Source organism: Nannospalax galili, unplaced genomic scaffold, assembly GCF_000622305.1.
Source record: "Nannospalax galili isolate Female #2095 unplaced genomic scaffold, S.galili_v1.0 scaffold411, whole genome shotgun sequence".
NCBI lineage: Eukaryota > Metazoa > Chordata > Mammalia > Rodentia > Spalacidae > Nannospalax > Nannospalax galili.
The window spans coordinates 1,023,968-1,039,600 of record NW_008329714.1 but is presented as its reverse complement, the minus strand read 5'-3'; the positions used below and the strand labels follow the sequence as shown (position 1 = coordinate 1,039,600).

Below are 15,633 nucleotides of genomic sequence, written 5' to 3'. Positions count from 1 at the left end.
CAGGTGAATTTTATTTAGCCTGGTCTACATAATGAGTTCCAGGCCAACTGGGGCTACAGGGAGACCCTGTCTCAAAAAAAACCAAAAAAAAAAAGTAATAATAAACCAGAAGTGAGGCATCAGTCATGGCAAACTGGTTGTGAGAAGTACCAGCAGCATTCTGGGAACTTGCCAAATGCAAGTTTTTTGCTCAGGCCACTCCAGTGTGGATTTTTAGGGCTAGGTGCCTTCCTAGGCTTCTCTTTGACCAATAGCAGCTTCCTGTCATCTGTCATGACCTATTATTTCCTGAGCTGGAAAGCCCTTCACTTCCACCCTCCAGGGGACCTGTAGGAGATGTCTGGCCAGGTCTAGGTCCCTGGATTTGCTTCATTTGGTGCTTGGAATGGTCACAATAAATTGCCTCAGAAATGTAAGAAATGTAGGAAACATTAAATATTAGTCTTTTCTTTCAAGAACCCTGTAAAACTTGGAACTTGATTTATGACAAGGAATTCTAATCTGTCAGTCCCACCATACCCTGTAAGAGTTTTTGTTTAAGGAAATGCTGTCCTGAGCCTGATGGCCTGGGGTGGTGGAACCCTTCTCCCTAAGGGCCAATTCTTTTAAACTAGCCAACCAGGAAAGTCTGTGAGTTTGGACCTCAGGCAATGGGAAAAAGACACAGTCCTCTTTTGATAGGGGATAAAAGCCCACCAAGCTTCCTGGTCCCATGCTTGCTAGAGCTGACTGACCACACAAGACATCCTTTTGCAAAAGCAAAATCTGCCTTGCTGAGTTACTTTCACTTTGTCCTTCATGTGTTCTCTGTGTGGTATTGATGGGGTCCTTGGACCTGGGATTTTATTTCTAAGAGAAACGTACTGACTGGACCCTGAAGATAATTTTCTTTTCCTTTTCTTTCTTTTATTTTCCCCCATGTCAGAAGTTAAACCCAGGGCCTTGAAGATGAAAGGATTTTGGCAAGCATAGAGCAGGAGCTGGCAAACCACCTCTGTTCTTATAAGTAAAGTTTTATTGGCACACAGCCACACCCATTGTGTACTGTGGTAGATGAATTGGCAAAGTAGTGCTAACAGTGATTGCATGGCCTACAAAGCTTAAATTATTTCACACCTGTCCCTGTTTATTCTCTGCCAAAAGTATGGTGTTCCCCATGACTCAGCATCATGGGAACAGGGGATGTGTCTTACTCTGCCTGGGGTTGCTGTAACAGACTGTCTTGATACCAGGGAATATATAAAGAGGTTTCCTTGGTTCATAATTCTGATGGCTGCAGAGTCCCAACAACATGGTACAAATATCTGATGAGGACCCAGATGCATCCTCACATGGTAGAGAAATGGCAGAGGACACACACCATGCAAGGAGGTCAAATGCCAGCTGTCCTATTTTATAACAACCATTCTTGTGAGTATTAATCCACTCCTGCAATACAGGCATGCTGTAAGAAGAACCGAGGGCCATGGGAACACAGAGCGTTGTGGAGAGTCTTCTCAGACTTCACCTAGGGGATCATTTAGGATGGGCCTGAAAACTTAGGTAGGAGTTTGCCAGGCAGGGGAGAGGGGTGTGCTAGAGCCATTCTGGATGAAGATCGCACACATCTCTCTCTGAACAGACATTGTCTAGTGCTCACTGAGTGCCAGGCACTGCCCAGGCCCTAAAAGGACAGCAGGGACTGAAGCAGGCCCTGCGTCAACGGAGCAGAGCATACAGTCAGCAGCAAAGCCTGAGTTGAAAAGCCTTGAGGTGAGCTGTGGGGCCCGAGTGGGATCTCTGATTTCTGTCTTGTCCCCCTCAGACACTGAACATGGCAGAGGACACTGAGGGTCTTACAGAGCCCCTGGAGGGAGCTGGAACTCTCTGGAAGGCCCTCAGGACCCTCCTTCCAGACTCAAAGGAGGAGCTGAAGCTGGATTTCAGTGAGAAGGTGGACAGGAGCGTGGCCATGCTGCTGCAGCGGGCTGTGGGGCTATTCTACGAGAGCTCTTGGCAGGGGTGCCTGCAGGCCAGCGAGACTGTCCTGGACTACACCTGGGAGAAGCTCAACACTGGACCTTGGCAGGATGTGGACAAGGAATGGCGCCGTGTGTATGCCTTCGGCTGTCTCCTGAAGGCCCTGTGTCTGTGCCAGGCACCACAGGAGCCAGCTGCTGTGGCCACGGCCCTGCGGGTATGTGACATGGGCCTGCTGATGGGGGCGTCCATCCTTGGGGATGTCCTCATCAAAGTTGCTGCAGTCCTCCAGGCACACCTGTGTTCCAGAAAGCAGCCTGCCTGTGACCCCCACCAGGACCAGCCTGCCACTAAGGTATGGGGAGGGTCACTTCCCACGCTGAACCTGTCCAGCAGCCCCGACCCATCCTATAGTAGAATCCAGTCCTCTCAGGAGCATAATCTCACACAAGCAGTTTCTCTACTGAAGAGTTTTGTATTGATTTGGGGAATGGACAGCTGGGCCCCCAAGTCTCTGCAAAGGCAGAGACTTTTAAGCCAGGGGAATGGCAGCTTTGTTAGCCCAAAAGAGGCCACTCACAGGCACAGAGCCAGCCTGCCACAGCCATGCCCTGTCCTGGGCAGCTGGAAGGAAGGACAACCTGCCTTTCTCACTATCTAACTCTGGGTGAGGTATCTCAGTCAACTGAGGTTCAGGAAGCCAGTGTGTCCTGCCCCTCTAATCAGTGTCTAGTAGGCCATGGTATTTGAGTACCTGTGCCCCACATCTCCAGGCCTGGAGCATGGCTTCCTCAGAAGGCTTACAGACACCCAGACAGCACCCATACTTCCACTTGATGAGCCAGGGACCGCCTTAGGGCCTTGGTGCCCTCATCTGTAAAATGTCAGGTAGGGTTGAGAGCCTTAGAAAGGAAAGGCTGAGGCTGTGCTGGATGCCAGCTGTGGAATTCTGGGGCATTTCACTCAGTGGTTTCTCGCCTTGTTAGAATGTCCTGCTGTGAGTATGGTTTGTAAGATGTCATTAAGTCCATGAGAGTGGCCACAGTGGAAGGAGATCCAGTCAGGAAGACAGACAGGGTGGTGACCATTCATGTGAGGAGTTGGGTAAGGGAAAAGCTGAAGCCTTGGGCAGAACAGCAACACAGCCAACCACTCGCAAGGATTTAAGAGCCACTAAACAAACATGCCTCACCTGTTTACCAAAAGAAGCGAAGCTAGGTGTGGTTAAGCACACATGTAATCACAGCACTTGAGAGGCTGAGGCCCAAGGATGGACAGTTTGAGGCCAACCAGGCCTATATAATGAGATCCCACCTCAAAAGAACAAAATGAGTTATTTTAATAAGTTAAAGGGAGACGTCGCTGGGTATGGTGGCTGTTAGGGTTCAGATCCACAGCAGCCCTGCCCCTCACCTACAGGGCCTCATGGGTTTTACTAGCCCCTGAGGTAAGCACCCTGGTCTTTAAAGTCAAAAGCAGACTTTTCTCCACCATTTGGCCAACACAGCAGGCTTCCCCTTTGATCTCAAAAGGGGGGGCAGGTTTTAACAGTCCCGCTCTTCTGCTCCCTGACACCACTGCCTAATCTTCAGAAAATATATCTTCCTGCCTTCTGCACCCCCCAAAGCACCCCCCCATAAAAGACCCCAGCTCACAGCCCAGGGGCAGACATTTTCCCTATCTGGAAGGAAATCTGTCCCATGTGTTCCTTTGCTAATAAACCCTATTCCACTGGACTTTTATCTGTGTCCTGGTGCTTTCTCCCTATCAACCCGATTAATCCATCGGCTTCTCCACCTATCAGAGGCAAGCAGATCACTGTGAGATCTAGGCCAGCCTGGTCTACAAAGTGAGTTCCAGGCCAGGGAGACCTGTCTCAAAAACAAACAATAAATAAAATAAATAGAGACACAAAAGGGTCTTCAGGGACTGCTCACAATCAGTGCTTCAGATTTTGACTCTGAGGGGCTGCCATCTTGCTTTGTTTGGATTCTAAACAGAAGGCAAGACATGACTCGACTCCCAATATGGCGTTGGAGAGGGCAGTGCCCCGACTCCACTGTCCGACCCTGCAGTACTTCAGGAAGCATTTTCTCATTCCTGGGAGGCCTGTGATCTTGGAAGGCGTGGCTGACCACTGGCCCTGCATGAGGAAGTGGAGGTGGGTGGTGACTGTAGGGATCTGAGGCCCCTCCTCCTCCGTGTCCCCAAGACTTTCTGAAGTCCTCCAGCCACGCACACACACTTCCCAAGCCACTAGGATTGATTGCCGAGGGCTAAAGAAGACTTTAAAGGGGCATACTTGGGGCTGGTGAGAGGCTCAGTGGGTGAAGGCACTTCCTACACAAGCCTGTCAGCCTGAGTCTCTTGGGACTCATGCAGAGAACCAACTCCACAGAGCTGTCTTTTGACCTCCACATGTGACACTGTAACATGCATGCCTCACACACAGAATGATATTTTTTTTAATTAAAAAATAAATTTGGATGCTGAGGAAGGGAGAATCAGTTTTCTTGAACTAGCTGAGAGGTTATTTAATCCCAAATACACAGGTATACATAAGGACCATTAAATGGACTCAGTGTGCTATATATGTATATATGTTTATATAAATGTATATATACATATGTAACAGTAATAAAGATGACAATAAATTGAGAGGGAGTAGGGGGACATGGAAAGAGTTGGTGGGGGACTGGGAGGGATGGAAATAAAGACAACATATATGAAATTCTCAAAACTAAAGAAAATTTAAATATTTTAAAAATTCAAGTGAGGGATCCCTAATTTCTGCAGAGGTCCCAGCTGCTTACTGATGCATGTTTCCCCAGAGCTGGTCCTTAAGGAGTGCCCGATGGGTGGGCTCAGAAGTCTCAGATATTTGTGCAGGATCTTAGAATTTCCCACCTTCTTAGAGCCCTGAGGCCAAGCCTGGAAACCACCCAGGAGATAGCACCTCCTGGGATTCAATGAAAGGTCAGATCTGATGCCAGAGAGAACTGGGCATAGGCCTAGGAGGGAGAGGGCACAGCCATCCTCCTCTTCCATGTCCACGGGCCTCATCATCAGATGCAGCCCTCCACAGATCAGAGGACAATTGGTACTGTGATTGTCTATGCTGAGCCTGCACAGCCTTGTTCTCCCTCGTTACTTTGCCGCCATCACAGTGAGACAGCCATTCCCATGGCACTGGGCAGCATAAGTACTCACGAGATGGCAGGGGAAACACTTAGGTGCATCACAGACAATGTGCTGGAGCATCCTGGGATTTCAGCATCCACAAGGGACATGTAAAGCAGTCTCTGGGTATGCTGTGGGGCACTTGTAGCTCGGGAGTGGGTTAAATTGGGCCAGCCTGTTTTGAAGGAGTATGTGGAGAAAGCAGCCCCTGAGACTCCACTGAAGAAGAATTCTGCCGGAGCCACGGCATTTTCCCAACAGGGCAGACACTGGCATCACCTCACACAGCAGGGAAGCAAGATCTCAGGCAGGTTAAGTAACTCCATAAAGGCTCCTTGACCCACCCTAGGCTTTCAGAGTTCAGAACCAGACACACCACCCTCTGCACTGCCTGCCACTTGTCTCAGGGTTTCTCAGCTCAGTAACAGGATGAAAGTGAAGTTAGCAGGACTCTAGGCAGCAGGGAGCTGGAGCAGCCCAGCCACCCAGAGCCATATACGAAGCCAAACAGGATCCCATTAGCTGTGTAGCCCTAACCTCACCTCTTTGTGCCACAGTCCTCTGTCAGTAGAGCAAGAGTTAACAGTGGTCTCTACCCCATGAGGTTTTGTGAGGATGAAGAGAACCAGAGGACAGTGTATCCAGATGTTAGCAGTGATGACAGTGATGGTGATGATAAAATGCTAATGATGATGCCTGTTCTTATAGTCTGGACTACATCCGGGAGATTGCTGGTTGCCGTACTGTTCCTGTGGAAGTGGGTTCCAGGTACACAGATGAGGACTGGTCCCAAACCCTCATGACCGTCAGTGAGTTCATCCACAAGTACATCGAGAGCGAGGTGCGCAGGGGTTTACTGTTTCACAGGCAGTGAGGTCCAGGTCTGGATGAACAGTGGTGACAGCTGTACAGCAGTGTGACTGTACTTAATGCCACTGAGCCTAAGAAAGATTAAAAAGGCAAATTTTATGTCTTTTTTTTGTTTACCCACAATTTTTAAAGCAATTTCTAAATGCAAAGGAAGCAGTCCTCGGGTGTGAGCTGCACCTGCATTTTTCACTAGAGGGAGAAGCTACAGTGGCCATGACTCTCTCAGACATGGCAGAGGCAGCCAGACCCTCGGTCTCTTGCCCTTCAGCCCTGCCTACCTGGGAGGACACTGATCATGTCAGAACCTGGCTTGGGGAAAGGGCCACAGGACAGTGGGAGCCAGAGCCATTACCCTGTGATGGGCAGGGCTAGGGCCCCACTTATCATCTAGCTAAGCCATAGGGGCATCAAGCGGAGCCTATCACAACTAACCAACTGTCATCTCTTATTTCATCCTTGGATCAGGCACAGGATGTCGGGTACCTTGCTCAGCACCAGCTTTTTGACCAGGTGAGTCTGAGACCTTGTTCCTGTCCCCTCACCCTGCACCCACTCCCACCTCTTCCTCCCCTCACAGGGAAGAGCCCGAAACACTCATGGCTACCCTCTGGTGCAGTCCTCTGAAGCAAGGGTTCCCCCTTCACCCTGCACCATCAAGGCAGGGAGGCAACCAAGCTTGAGTGAGAGGTTGGGTTCCCTGAGTCTGGGACCAAGGCCAAACTTTCAGGATGAGCTGCCAAGGCTGGATGTGGAGCCTGGCTGAGTGAGCTGGAGTGGGGTGGACCAGAGGATGTCCCCAGTGAGAGGCGCCCCAGCATTGAGGCAGCACAAGGCACAGAGAGAGGAGAGTGTCAGTGATCACCAGCTAGGTGGTTTATTCAGAAGAGCCAGAGTTAGAGGGTTGGATGCCTTGAAGGCCAGAAAGACTTAGGGTTTTATCTGGAGATGGTAGAGTCCTGTGAGGCCCCTGAGCAAGAAGGTTCCCTGAAGCTCTTTAGTGTGAGTGCAGGGAGAGAGCAGGGAGAAAGAAAAATGCACATTCCCTGCAGGGAGCAGGTGCTGCTGGCACCTTTTCCAGAGCAGGCCCTTAAGAGCAGATCATTTGACAGCCTAGGCCCACCCCTGCTGGTATAGCCTCCCAACCAGCACTGGTAATCCAGGAACGCAGGAATACTTTGTCACCAACACTTGGGTGTCTGGGCACTGCATAGTGCGTCTCCATAGCCATAGGATGTGGTGGTCTGGAGAAGGGGAATGCAGATAACTGGCAACTTATCTGCCTGGTTGGGGTGAGATGAGACAGGATGCTCACTTGTCATAGTTAAGTGCTGCTGTGATGGAATACCATAGATTGGATAAGTTATAAACAATAGTTTATCTGACTTATGGTTCTGGAGGCAGGGAAGGTTGAGGCACCACATCTGAGGACAGCCATCACACATCAGGGTCATAAGGACAGCATGTGACGAGACCAGGCAGAGGAGGACAGACTTGGTTTTATAGCAAGCCTGTTCCCAGGATAACTAGCCCATTTGTACAGTGTGCTGGATAGCTTCAGTTGTCAACTTGATACACCTGGGAAGAGTGAACCTCAGTTGTGGAATTTCCTCTATTGGATTGGTCTGTGGCCATGTCTGTGATGCATTTTCTTGATTGTTGACTGATGTGGAAGGGCTCAGCCCACTGTGAGTGGTACCACCCCAGGGCAGGTGGTTCTGGGTTGTATAAGAAAGCAGGCTAAGCACAGACCGGAGGAGCAAGCCAGTAAGTAGCAGTCCTCTGTGGTCTCTGCTTCAGCTCCTGCCTCCAGGTTCCTGCCTACTTGAGTTCCTGCCTGACTTCCCTGATGATGGACTGTGAGCTGTCAGCCAAATAAACCCTTAACTCCCCAAGTTGGTTTGATCAGTGTTTTATCACAGCAACAGAGAAATAAGCTAGAACACACAGTAACAGTATCTGTCCAGCCCTTGTGACCAAATCACCTCTTAAAAGCTCTCCTTAACATCATCATGATGGTGATTAGATTTCAACTAGAGTTGGGGGTCCCTCAACCCACTGGGGACCCATGAGCCACTGGGAGGACTGTTTCAAAGACCGGCAGGGCCACCATCTGGACACGTGTTAATACCCTTGGCAGACAGGTGGAGGCAAGAGGCAGGAGAGCTGCTGGGCCAGGAGTAGGGCAGCTTAGGATACAGAGGAGCTGCAGGCACCTGGATGTGATAGACCTGTGAGGTGAGGGAAAAGAGCAGTAGAGGAAGAACCCCAAACCCTTAGGAGACGACACTGGGGAGTCCAGGAGGGGCTGGCCAGAATGGTCTCAGCCAGGCCTAGAGCTCACCCAGTGTGTTGGTTACTTTTCTCCTTGCTGTGACAGAATACCTGACAAAAGCAATGTAAGGAAGGGTTTATTTAGGGCCCTGGTTTGAGGGAACACAGTCCATCACAGGACAGCATAGCAGTGGATTGTCATACTACATCCACAGCCAGGAAGGAGAGAGAAATGAATGCTGGGACCCAGCTGGCTTTATCCTTTTTATTCAGTTTGGAACCCCAGCTGATAGGATGGCATCATCCACATTCAGGGTGGGTCCTTCTACCTCAGTAAATTTCTCTGAAAACACCCTTATACAAGCCCAGAAGTGTCTCCTAGGTGATTCTAAAGTTGATAGTGATGACTATGATGCCCAGGGGAGCTGTCTTCAGGTCTCTGAGTCCTTGGCCAGTGATTTTGATTATGAGACCCAATCAACCAATCGCCCTTCAGAAATCCTGATAATATCATCACAAACCAATTGGAGATCTGCTCAGCATCCTCCAAGACCAGGTCTGGTGCCATCCAATCAGATCACTGGTTTGGGAGCCTGGCATTCTGAAGGGCCTTTGGGGATGGAAGAATGCCTAGAGACCTCAGAGCACCCACTTGTGAGGCAGCCTTCTGTATTCCTGCACAAGAGATAGAAGGCAACAGCCAGACCTCCCTGCTAAGAGATCATTCTGGCTTCCCAGGGGGACTTTGGTTTTCTTACCTGCAACCTGAGGTTACTGTGAGGTCAGTGAAGGAGTGGCGGAGGTGACTTGCTCTCTGAAAGCTCCTGAATTCCCTGAATCTGTTACCATTCCTCTCAAGTTTACACAGTGTCCTCAGGCCCGGGGCATCTGGCTGCTGGTATGAGGGGCAGCGTCTGCTCCCTTGAGCTCTGCCCCAAGTTGCAAGGGCCTGTAAGGAGCTCCCCAAGAAGCTCCTTTCAAGACCATGGCTCTTTCCAGAGGTCAGGCCACTGCAACCTGTCCCACTCCAGGCCTGATGATGGCCTTATATCCTGGCAAAAGCTCTCCCTGCAGCTTTGAGGTGGGAACTCACCACATTCTGCACCTCTGATATGTCTCAATAGGTGGTTTCTTTGCCCAGCCCCATCTTGCCAGGAAACACATTCCTTGGTGGCACAGGCTCCATGGTGGCACACACCTGAGCTGTGAAAAGCCAGATGCCAAGAATCCACACCATTGTTACAGGTGCCCTTTCCCAGGGTATCAGAGTGTGAGCTGTTCGGAGATGGTGTAGGAGGCTAAGGAAGGAAGAAGGGGCAGAAGCAGGGGGCACGGAGGCATTTTCCATTGCCACCCAGTGCTAGGGCCATGCCTTTGGCATGTTCACTACGACTCCTGTGTAACTGAGGCAGTTGAAGAGATGCAACCCCATCCACCTGCGAGCTCATCCCACAACGTCCAGGAGAGTCACACTCACCACAGAGCCCAGCATAAGCTCCCTCCTGGTCAGCTAATAGTGCTCTTTAAGTCTTGTATGGTTAACAGATCACTGCCTGAAGGGTCTCCTACTTATGACTCAGCAGCCCCATTATACATCCCCACTGTGCCAGGTCTAGACAGCAGCCTTTGCTTATTTTATTTGTGGAGTAGGGTGACTTACTGCTGATTCAGTTTGGACTCATTTGCTAGAGACTGGAGTCCTTCATCACCTCTAATTCACTTCTGTGTATGCCTGCTTTGTCCTCTAATGGCATGATACTTACATACTGAGGTCCTAATTCCTTACTCGCTTCTATGAATGCTGTATAGTAACTCCTCCCTCTCTAGGGTTAGTTTAGTAAGTATCTTACATTTCTGGGGGGTTTTTTTTTTTTTTTTTTTTGGTCTTTTTGAGACAGGGTCTCCCTGTAGCCCCACAGAGGCCAGAAGAGGGTCTGAGATCCCTGGAACTAGAGTTAAAAAGTGCTTATGAACCATCATGTGCATGCTAGGAACTGAACCCAGGTCCTTGCAAGAGCAGCCAGCAGTGTTCTTAACCACTGAGCCATCTCTCCAGCCCCTAAAATTTCTTAAAATTCTTATCCATGAGAATATGAACCTAGCTGGGCATGGTGGTACAAGCCTTTGATCCCAGCACATGGGAGGCAGAAGCTGGCAGATCTCTATGAGATTGAGGCAGACTAGTCTACATAATGAGTTCTAGGACTGCTGAGGCTACAGGGAAACCCCATCTCAGAAAAACAAATAAACAACAACAAAAAATGAACCTAAGGGGGGTTTTTTTAATAGCACACACTTGTAATAGCACACACTTGTAATACCAGGACTTGGGAGACTGAGGCAAGAGGATGGAAACTAGAGACACCATCTTAAAAACAAAGCAAAACGAAAAAATCCAGGACCATTTGTGTTTGGCTCTAAGGCAGTCAGATTCAGCTGAGTCCTGGCTAGCACACCTATGCCTGGCCTCAGCACTCTGCCACTATCACAGATCCCGGAGCTGAAGCAGGACATCAGCATCCCCGATTATTGTTGCCTAGGGAACGGCGAAGAGGAAGAGATCACCATTAATGCCTGGTTTGGTCCTCAAGGAACTGTATCTCCACTGCATCAGGATCCCCAGCAGAACTTTCTGGTTCAGGTAGGAACTGCAGCAGACAAGAGGCTTTGCCCTCCCTCCCTGTGGGTCGGGTTCCATGATCCAACTTGAAAACCAGGCTTTTGACAAGGGAGCTGATTGTGCTGGTGCACGCATGTAATCTCATCACGTAAGAGGTCGAAGCAGGAGGATCAGAAGCTTAAGACCATCCTCAACTACAAAGTTAGTTCGAAGCCAACCTTGGGCTACTGAGACACTGTCTCAAAAAAAGGAGGGGGAAATAGGAAAGGGGAAAAGTCTCTCTCTGAAAGGGATGTGAACAGAAAAAAAAAGTTCCAGGCCTAGTGTAGGGCCCCTCCCAGGTCAAGGCTGTACTCAGGTGGGATCCTCCTAGGCCACATAGGAAGGTAGGAATGCTCTTGAGGAGGCAGCACATTCCAGCAGCCCCAGTACCCTCTCCCTTACCCGACCCCCACTGCTAGCTTGCACCTAAGGATAGGAGCTGATGAGGAACCAGAGACAGAGTATGAGTCACAAGGGAAGCAGCACACACCACTGCTAAGACCACCTTGTTTTTCATAGGCTGTTTCTAGAAAGACAATTGCCAGCCCTACAAGGCAACTCAGTAGCAGCTGAGAACTGGGGCCCAGGAGCCCAGTTCCTGGCATGGCCACTGGCTATCACACAGGTATTCACTTCACCTCTCTGTGCCCATTTCTCACTTAGAAAATGGAGGTAAAGAGGAAGCCCCCCCAAGTGGAGGTGTGGAGTAACCCAGGTGAAACACACAGAGCTTAGCACAGCTTAGCTACAGTGAGGTCACTTGTCTCTACTACATCTGGAGATGAGCACATACTTAGACTCTAAGCAGCAGGATGCTGCGTACAGACACTGGAAAGATGTGAAAGGACAGGGAGCCACAGACCTGTGGTTGGTGTAGTCGGTGGTGAGGCCACCCTGCAGCTGATGACCCTCTTTCCCAGGTGTTAGGAAGGAAGTACATCCGGCTGTATTCCCCACAGGAGTCCGAGGCTGTGTATCCTCACGAAACACACCTTCTTCATAATACGAGCCAGGTGGGCACATAGGGATCCAGGGTGACATGGTGCCTGCTGTGTCCAGAGGCCAGCAGGTGACTTCTCTGGTTTTCTGCAGGTTGACGTGGAGAATCCTGACCTAGAGAAGTTCCCCAAGTTCGCCAAGGCTCCATTCCTATCCTGCATCCTGTCCCCAGGAGAGACCCTTTTTATTCCCGTTAAGTACTGGCATTATGTGCGTGCCCTGGACCTGAGTTTCTCTGTCAGCTTCTGGTGGTCATAGCCAGGGCAGGAGTGCAAAAGACCCACAGCAGCAGCAGCACCTACTCACAGCTCTGAGCCTAGGTCCCCTGAGAAGCCTTCAAGGTGCTGGGGGCACCAAGAGGACGGAGCACCAGAAGCTGCACAGGTAGGGAGAGCCCCGGAACACACCAGACATCCCACCAAGACTCTGACATCCAAAGGCTCTGACACCTGAAGGCTGAAGGCCATACATGGTTGGAAATGGCCAGCAGTTAAGCCCTGTGGGAAGGCATGGGCCCTAGGTTGCTGCTGGACTCAGTGGTCCTGCTCCTTCTGAGCCAGTGCCTAGAAAGGTGTATGTATGTGGCAGGTCTGCTGTGTATATCTAGGCCATCCATAAAGATTATGGATGCTTTATGCTTTTCTTTGTAAATTCAGTTTTTTTCAATAATATAAGTAAAAATAATTTTAATTTTGAAAACCATTTGTTCAACTAAATCCCTTGGTTGCCTGTGATAGGGCAGACAACAGAAGTAGGGAGGAAGTGGAAGGTCAGGGATCACAGCCCTCAGAGACACTCCCAGCACACACCTGGTAGGAAGTACTGTTGTGTGTGTGTAGTGGGGGGGGGTCACATGTGTCACACAGAGGAGGAAGAGGCAGGCTCAGGCAAACAGAGTCCAGGTCATGGTCAGAAGATTTCCAAGCAGGAGCTGGGCCTCAAGGTCCAGGGACTCGCACAGTGGGTGGGGATGCCCTGAGAGGCAGGGTAAGCAGTACAGGCTGTGATTAAAGAGGCAGGTAAGTGTAGACTGCAGGCCCAGCTCCAGATGGCAGGGAGTTGTTTGGTCAAGACAGAAACCCAACTTGAACTAGTTTACAGAACACATAGCTGTGTGGGGTCTCCTAGCAGAAGTCCCAGGTGACTACAGACCAGGCTTCAGGCCTGTCTGTCTCACTGTTTTCCCTTTCAGAGTGAGGCTGTCTCCCAAGAGGGACAGGTTTGACCCCCAAGCTCAACTGCTGGTTCTTCAGTCCAAAACCAAGCCCCAGGAAGGATGCTGATGGCCAGGCCTGTGCAATCCCTGTGACCTCAGGCTGCTGACTAGCAGGCTCAGTTGCCCCCTCCCAACTCCTCCCCACCAAGTGACAAGGAAGTGACCAGGCCGAGGGATCTGAACTTTGTCACACAGGGCTTAGGGCTGCAGACCCTCAGAATATGCCTTTGGACAGCTGGCTCTGGCAGGGCGAGAAGCTGAGCAGCCAGAGGCATGGGGAATGGACTGTGGCAAGGCAGCTACAAAGGCCACTGTTCACAAACTGAAATGGATAACTCCATAATCTGTTCCTAGAGGAGGTTGGCACCCTGTCTAGCACTATAAACAGTTTTTTATTTGCTCTCATCTGGAGAATTTACCTATAACAGCAGCACAGCCAGGCACAGTGAGGCAGAGTGGGCACACTAGCGTTCCAGCTCACGTATCTTGAGGAGCCATGCATCCTCAGGGCTGGGGCACTCACTTGCACTCTCCCCCAGAGAAGGGACAGGCTGTACAACTCCAGCTTTGTGTAGTGGTCCAGCCTTTATGGTATCACCGACTGCGGATGGCAGGCCCACTGCTGCCCTGAGCCGCTGCTGGGCAGAAATAGCTGTGTAAAGGAGTACACTGCTCAGTTAAGCTGCATTCACAGACATGGGGCACCAAGCCTCCAGCAGATAGCCCACAAGTAAGAAGGCCATGAGGACGAAATGGCTCTCTCTGGCCTGTGCAGGTCCCCTGATTGCTGGGAGCCTACCTGCAGGGCTGCCTTCTGCTCATTGGGGAATATAACCCCAACTCTGAAGTTGGCTTGGAACCACAGAACCAAGAGGTCCTTCGGAGCTGAGAAAAGTACAGTACAAGTGTGAGGCCCCATTTGCCCCTGTCACTCATCCATGGTATAAAGAGGGTCTGCTCCATTGCCACAGCCCTGGGCCAGGCACTGGAAACGGCATTCAGCCACATGGACCTGTCCTTGTGGATGGGGTGGGGGTCACTGAGACCAATATAAGATAAAACAGTATCAGACCTAAGTACCACAAAGGCCACAGACAGTGACAGGATAGGAAACAGCAAAAGGGGGGTGGATGAGATGTCTGGGTAGCTGGCAATGAAACAGAAGATGCTGAGTGCATGAGTAGAGCTTCAGAACTGGCACTGGCACCAGCTCCCAACATCAGGGACAGCAGCCCCCAGTGGGAGAGCCTTGCCTGGGGAAGAGAACTTAGATGACAGGAAAGGAAAGTGGTGATGCACTTGGAGCAGAGATATAAGGGAGAAGAGGAGGATGGCAGGGGTGTAAAGCTTAGATGCTATAGTGAGGACAGAAGCAGGAAGGCTGGGAGCCAGGAAAGTGGGGATGGGATACTGTTTAGTCCAGTCAGTGATTCCCACCCACTGTGACAGCCAGGAGCACAATGGGACCAGAGGGCAGTGGAAGAGAAGGCAGGACAGACTGCAGAGACCTGGACAGGGGTCAGACTAGATCTGGGAACTCTGTGAGGGCCTTGGCTTGGGAGCATTAGTCCCCTATGGGGTGCTCACAATGGTTGGTATCTGGTATCATGGGGTTGGAGGCAGGGCGACAAGCATCAGGAGGGCTGGTGTCCACAGGACTCCTAGGTCACCCGCAGGGATGGCCTGAGCTTCAACAGGCCTCTCCTTGACCACACCAGGAAAGCAGCTGGCCATCCCAAAGCAAGTAATGGCAAACCACCTGACCCAGAGTATAGTCCAAAGGTCAAGGACGAGGGGCTGTTCCTGAGCTTCATCCTGAAGGAGAAAGGACTGGCAGGACAGAGGTCACTGGGACCAGGAACTCTCTCCCCACTCAGAGCCCCCAACTTCCAAGTTTCTAGACTAGTTCTGCCTTCTTGCCTTCTCTTCAAGCTGTCTCACACCTTCCTGGAAATCTAGTTTGGGGATGAGTCAGCAGAACACAGCCTCTGACTGTCTGCCTGGCACACTTGCTGTTGCCTGCTGAAGCCCAGACAACCTAGGCCATCAGCTGACAGGGAAGTGGGGATGACAGCTCAGAAGCAGGGACTTAGGTCTGGGAGGTGAGTGTGCTGGCAAGTGTCACTGTGTCCCAGGTGCCCACTCTGCAGCTCTGCACCAGGTTCATGGAGGGGAGAGTAGAGCATGCCTCCTGGCATGGACTGGTAACCATCAGGTTGCTTAGGTATCCCTCCTGATTCAGCCTGTGGCTTAGGAGGGACTGCCCACCCACAGCTCCCAAGGCTTCACTGCCCAGTGCCCATGAAATCATCCAGTGTGAACTGCACAAGTCACACTGGAGCTGTGAGCTGTGAGACGTGTTTGGGAATGCAGGGGCCAGTGAGTGCGACATTCCTCTTCCTCCTGACAAGGAGCATTTGGGAGGCTTAGAAGGCTACCATGAAGAAGTGTCTGGACTTCTTGGGAAACCAGCTTG

General features: G+C 50.9%; 1 protein-coding gene across 2 annotated transcripts in view; it reads left to right on the top strand.

The window, feature by feature from the left end:
- Kdm8 (lysine demethylase 8) overlaps window positions 1-12,641 on the top strand; it is a 20,693-nt gene extending 8,052 nt beyond the window's left edge. Inside the window, exons 2-8 of one of the 2 annotated variants that reach the window (XM_008841731.3) lie at window positions 1,805-2,314; window positions 3,960-4,120; window positions 5,848-5,980; window positions 6,475-6,519; window positions 10,772-10,921; window positions 11,863-11,955; window positions 12,035-12,639. In XM_008841731.3, coding sequence (XP_008839953.1) covers window positions 1,814-2,314; window positions 3,960-4,120; window positions 5,848-5,980; window positions 6,475-6,519; window positions 10,772-10,921; window positions 11,863-11,955; window positions 12,035-12,199 — 1,248 coding nt within the window. In that variant the 5' untranslated portion in view covers window positions 1,805-1,813 and the 3' untranslated portion in view covers window positions 12,200-12,639. Of the gene's footprint in view, window positions 1-1,804; window positions 2,315-3,959; window positions 4,121-5,847; window positions 5,981-6,474; window positions 6,520-10,771; window positions 10,922-11,862; window positions 11,956-12,034 lie in introns of both variants that reach the window. The other variant, XM_008841737.3, reaches the window with a different exon arrangement.
- The last annotated feature ends 2,992 nt before the right edge of the window (window positions 12,642-15,633 follow it).